The sequence below is a fragment of the Cuculus canorus genome, chromosome 18 (genome assembly GCF_017976375.1).
Source record: "Cuculus canorus isolate bCucCan1 chromosome 18, bCucCan1.pri, whole genome shotgun sequence".
Classification (NCBI taxonomy): domain Eukaryota; kingdom Metazoa; phylum Chordata; class Aves; order Cuculiformes; family Cuculidae; genus Cuculus; species Cuculus canorus.
Window position 1 is genome coordinate 6,206,132 of NC_071418.1, and position 6,000 is coordinate 6,212,131.

General features: G+C 53.2%; 1 protein-coding gene across 3 annotated transcripts in view; it reads right to left on the reverse strand.

Moving 5' to 3' along the window:
* The window catches only part of SLC39A11 (solute carrier family 39 member 11), a 100,230-nt gene extending 94,482 nt beyond the window's left edge, over positions 1-5,748 (reverse strand). For 2 of the 3 annotated variants that reach the window (XM_054083662.1, XM_054083660.1), the window contains exons 1-3: positions 5,621-5,748; positions 4,326-4,439; positions 3,304-3,342 (exon numbers count right to left, since the gene is read on the reverse strand). In XM_054083662.1, coding sequence (XP_053939637.1) covers positions 3,304-3,342; positions 4,326-4,433 — 147 coding nt within the window. In that variant the 5' untranslated portion in view covers positions 4,434-4,439; positions 5,621-5,748. Of the gene's footprint in view, positions 1-3,303; positions 3,343-4,325; positions 4,440-4,545; positions 4,566-5,620 lie in introns of those variants that run through there. The other variant, XM_054083661.1, reaches the window with a different exon arrangement.
* Positions 5,749-6,000: the final 252 nt, after the last annotated feature.

Sequence of the window (6,000 nt, forward strand, 5' to 3'; positions counted from 1 at the left end):
CACCCCAGCTCACAGCATGCTCCAGGCTTGCATCAGCTCTCCAGATCAGATGGCATGTCTCTAGTGAAGGCAGCAGCTTTCTGCTTCTCAAACTAGCACTCTGCATCTCCGATCATCCTCCTCGAGGTCTACAAGACATCTCTGTCACATGTCCTCCTTCTGGCTCAGCAGTGGTAGGCTTTTAGTTAATTAGTTAATTTTAGTTAATTTCGCTTTGCCTGCTCACCTTCTGAGAGCTTGCAAATCATTACCAACAGGAGAAAGAACCACCAGAGAACACCATGCACACTCCCTGGAATTCAGATGACTATCAGGGATCTCAACCTAAGCACCAAACCAGCAAGTTTAGAAGCAACTACCTGCCTCTGAAAGTAGAGGAACTGGAGCTGGCTCTGAGCACAGGGGAAGTTTAATGAAACGTAGCAGCCCACATTTCAGAGCAGAGACAAAGAAGTTCTGCCTCTCTATCCCAGCGCTCGGAGGAACAGCCCACCCCTATCTGCGAGACCTACATCAAAGCCACTATGTTTTAAATAGAAATCCCTTAGAGCAAGGCAAGTATGCAGGATCAGAGCAATGCCACTGCCTGAAGAAACTCTTCTCACAGTGCAGGAGAGAAAGAAAAGAGTCAAACAGGTTACAAACCAGCTGCTCCACGTCCTGCTTTTTCCCCCCGAAAGCCAGCAGCCAAAACCCAGAGAGCTCGTGCTGCTCCTGAGGTTGCCCCAATACCAGTTTTGCAGCAAAAGCCTGGATGCAGCAGGAAAACAAACAGCCTCTTGTTCCATGCAGCAAGGAGGACTTCACAGCCTATTTGAGTCTCCTCTTCAGGCAGGACCAGCCTCAGGCTTGCTGCTGGCTCAGCTCCAGCGTCACATCCCACTTAGAATCATCATAGAATCATCAAAGCTGGAAAAGACCTCCAGGATCATCAAGTCCAACTGTCAGCCAAACATCACCATGCCTACTTCCACCTGCATGCAGGGAGCTATGGGTTGGCCACAGTCTCTTCTGCCAAAGGCCCAGTCAGGAGGCGGTTTCTCCTCTAGTTTCTCCGTGGACTCTTTCCAAAGCCACTAAGCACACACATCACTAGCACCTTCCCTGTCTGCAGGGGGAGGAAAACACTGCTCACATTATTAAACCCTTTTGGGTAAGGATGAGATAGAAACGTGGCCGGTCACACTGCTGGTCAAGTGATTACAATGCTGCCCATCTGGGAAAAGAAAAACCGTTAAAACCTCTGGGGGATGCTCCTGCCTGGGGTTACATCCAGCAAACTCTGGGCAGCTGTAAAGAGAAAGCATCACAGTGTAGGATGGAGGACAGCCCTCACAGGGGGATATGCAGCCCCTTGTTACGCACCAGGCAAAGCACTATGGGCATATCCAGAGCAAATCGCACAAAAATAGACCAAAGCTTTCTTTTGGCACATCACTGCCACCCAAACACTCCACCACCGAGCAAGGTCCTGCTCCCAGCAAGCCATAGAAGCACTGGTGACACAAACTCCTGCGGATTTCTGGCATCTTTGGCCAAAAGAGCTGGTCTGAGTGCAGCATCAGCAGCACTGCAGCAACCCTGGGTGACACAGACAGCTTACCCCAACCAGCTTCAGCAGCTCAGGCCCATAAACACGACCTAGAAACCTTCACAAATAGCAGCTCAGGGGTGGTTTATGGGGCAGCACCTTCTGCCAGTGGGACTCTGTCACTGCAGGTTGCCTCACTGATATTCAACCTCCAGACACTGCAAGCCCAGGGAAAAAAAAATCCTCATTGCCTACCCTGAGCACAGGAAATTGTAAGAAGCTGGGAGGAGAGCATGTTTGCAGGACTTCTGCTTCACCAGCTGAGCCACACCTCTGCCACGCAGGGATGACTCAGTGCTCCTGGCAGGGTGACTCCGTGGCAAGGACAGCATCCAAGACACCCCAAGACACCCATGCCTCAGTACCTCCAGAACGGTTGTGCCACCTGTTTGAGGAGACAGCAATGCCACAGCGAGGGAACAGCCCAGCCCACGCTGTCCCCAGCAGCATCTCCCCAACACCACAGAAGTGGCTCCCACTTGGCTTGCAGCGATGAGGGTGTGTCTTCTGGAGAGAAACAGCTCCGAAATCAAACCACGGAGGAAAGCTCCAGAACGGGCAATTCCTAACGCAAGTGATTCATTCATAAATGATGGCCCAAGAATCCGCTACAACAGATGAGTTGAATTATTTACATCATTAGCAGGTTGCAGGCATGTTCCAGGAAAGCTTGCACAGGAGGAAACCGAGCTTCGTGGCATTTCACATCACCCACCACAGGCTCTTGGTCACTGCAGCTAGGTTTGCTTCAGGCCTCAAGAGCAGCAGAAGATCCGTGATCTCCAGAGCTGCAGTGGAATTGCACCCTGATCAGCAGCATCACAGCATCTGGGGGCGCATGGAGGGGAAGAAGCCCCACTCCAAGCACAGCCGTGGCACAACCAGCATTAATGTATGCTGCAGGACAAACCACCCACACTGCTGGGCTCATGGTTCACCCCAAAATTGGGCAGCATCACTCCTGCTCCAGGTGCCAGTTACACAGCCGGGACACAGCGAGCAGGACTGGCAGAACACTGTGTCCCAGCACACCTGCACCTTCTACCCACAGCACATCCCCCAGGGCTCTCAGGCACACTCCAGCACCTGAAGGAAAACAATCGTGATTTAATACGTCTAGATGAGCCCCACCTGCTCCCCATCACCCCCACAGCTGGGCTGCAGGAATAAGTCTACACCGATAAGCTGCAACACAATTTCAAGCCACACAGTTTCATATCTTTCTCCAAGAAAAATGCAACAAGTCCCACATATAGTGTGCACCTTCGATGCAGAGCTGCAGTGTCTTTATTCCCCTTCTCCCAAGGGTTTAAGGTATCCATGCTCTGCAGGACAATGAGAAGCACGAAGCCAGCTACACGAATTAGCATCCAAGACAAAGGCTCTCCTGCCCATCTTCATCACCCCAGTGCTATGGGAGGGGCGATCCCAAAGCCCAAGGAAACAAGAAGAGTTTAAGTTAAGATCCAAATCCAGCATGGGCAGCTCAACGTCCTCGTGATCCCCTTCATATTATCTCCACCCTCACTGAAGAGGCACCAAGACATGACAAGATGTGACCAGCATTGCACCACCCTCTTCCCTGCCCCACCTGCACCTCGGACAATTATCCAAGAAACATTGAGCAGGTGACCAAACAAAGTGTGGTGGGGCTTCCAAGGCATCAGCAGGAGAACACAGGCAGAGGAAGAGTAGAACGATGCTGTACTTACCCCTGCGGCAAAGCCTAAGCTCCCATCTAGGATCCGCCTCTGCAGAGAAAACCAAACACAGAACAAAACATTTACTTCGGGCAGAAGCAGTGAAGCACAACCAGGCCACAAAGCCAACTGCGCTAAGAGAACTACCTGCTCCCCATCTCTGCAACCCAAGCGATTTCTGTGCTCTGAGGCAAGAGCCATGCTCCACACGCAGAGGAGCCCAGCACCCCAGAGCAATAGCACCCCACCATCACCGAGAGCCTACGGCACATACCAGTTCCCTCAACCCACCAACGCTGCCCAGATGGGGCTCAGCCCACCCAGTGCCCACACCAAAATGATCCGAAGATGTGGAAAAGTAAACCGTAGACTCTCTTGCCTATATGTGGATGCTGCCCTGTGTTTTCATTCCTCTAATAACACGCTGCTACAACCAAAGCCACCGGTCCTTCAGTGACCCAGACCATTCCCAGTGCATTTTTCCTTCTTTAGCACATCGCCCTCCCCCAGGAAGGAAAATAAAGTGCTGCTGCAACAGGAATCTCACTTTGCAACAACCCCCTGAATAAATCATCGCAAGAGAGAAGCATCAATAATAAATTCATCTGGGCAATTTTGAACACAACAGCAAGGAGGGGGCTCTAATTTTGGAACACCAGATGACTGAACCATCAGCACTTTGCTTGTCCTGAGCACGGACTAACCCGAATCCTGCGCTGAGACCTGGCAGCAAAACCAGGTTACAGGAGAAGAACCTGCTGTCCCAAACAGATCCCTGCCCGCGGCCCTGACCCATCTCCCAAACGCTGCGAGCAACTACAGCACATACCACAGCCCGGGGTCAGGAATTTGATTTCCCTCTCTCCTGTGTTGACACACAGGATAGAAATGAGCTGGATTTTTTTTTTCCTCCTCCTACCCCAGGACCTCCCAGTTAAATCCCTCACGCTTCGGACCAGGCAGCCAAACCCAGCAGCCCTCCACCCTGCTCCCTGCTTGTCTCCCAGGACAGAGAACGGGATTCCAGCACCCACCTGCCCGCTGGAAAACACGAACACCAGCGCCGAGCCAGCTGCCGTCAGCCCCCAGGTGAGGATGGTTCCCAGCACCGACTGGATCACCGGCCCGTGCCCTGGGATCATGCTGACCTAGGAGAGATGAGGCGCATCAGAAGTGCTTGGTGTCTAAAGACAGAGAACAACCCTCTAATCCCTCTCTGCTTAACAGGGGAGCACAGCCCATAGACCTCCTCACCAAAAAGGATGGAGGGAGCTTCACCACTCTCCCCGCAACGCTCCTCTAAGCTGCTCTCTTCCCCCTAAGCGAGACTTTGCAATTGAGCCCAAGCTCAGAGGAGCAGGAGGAACCACAGACGGATGACACGAACCACAGCCCATCCAGCGCACAACCGCCTGCTCATGTGGGGCAGAGAAACCCAAAGAAACAGCGCTGAAACCTCACTGAGGAGTAGACGCTTCAGCCCACGTCCCAGGTGGTTCCCAGGCACGTGGCATCACATCCCACTTCTCCGTGGCACTACGTCCCACTTCTCCGTGGCACTTATTTATGCCAAAACCTAATTATTACTCGCTCCGAAGGCGAACGCCCTCGCAGCGCCCGGTTTCCTGTACCCCTGAGACACCAGCGCCCCAGGATCAAGCAAAAAGGGAATGGTGTCCTGGGACAGGGCACCAAACGGGGCTCAAGGCTGAGCCTGTGGGGCTGTGAGGGGACCAGGAGAGGCTTATCCAGGCCCCAGGAACAGCCCGGAGAGCAGCCCTGCTAAGAAAATACACGTGTGGGCATAAATACAGACATACAAACACATAAAACCCACATATATTAGTATAGATTTATATGTAAGTATGTAAAAACACACGTGTATTTATGCCTTTATACATAAATATAAGAAATGTGCACGTATTTACATATAAATAGCTAAGAAATGGGCAAACATTTGTACACTCACGTATAAATAACTAAGAAATGTGCAAGTGTTTGCATATTACATGCAAATATATCAAACACACATACATTTATAAATGAATATATGAAACACACATGCATTTATCCACTTACACGTAAATAGATAAGAAATACACCTACATCGATACATTTAAGCGTAAATAAAAAGAAATAGATGCATTATCGCCGCCTCCTCTCCCATAAAAAGACCCTCCGGACACTCGGCTTTGCCCCGGGGCCGCCGCCAAACCGCCCGCCCGCAGCCCCCGCGGCTCTGCGGGTTCCCAAAGGGGTCCCCCAAGATTCCTTTCCCCCCCCTCCCAGCCCCGCCGAGGGCTCCCAGTACTCTCCCGTCCCCGCTCACCGCTCCCGCCGCGGCGCCGCCGCCACTTCCTGGTCCCGGCACACGTGTCGGCGCCGAAGCCCCACCCACCGCGGCGGTCTCCGCCAATGGGAGAGCGGCGGGGGCGGGGCCGCCCCGCGGTTCTGCGTTTCGCGCGTGTGAGGAGGCGAAAGAGCGGCGCGGGCGGGCGGCGCGGGCGGGCGCGGCAAGGGGGGAGGTGTGATTGTCATTGTCACCATCGCTGTGATTGTCTCACTGTCACTGCCACCCCCGAGCGTGTCGCAGCCCCCAGGGTGACCCCGGGGAGGGCTCCACCTCCTGGCATTGCGATTGGGGAGCATCCCACCCTGCCACGCTGGAGGTGGTGAGCATCACCCCAGCGTTGGAGCTGTGCCCACGCA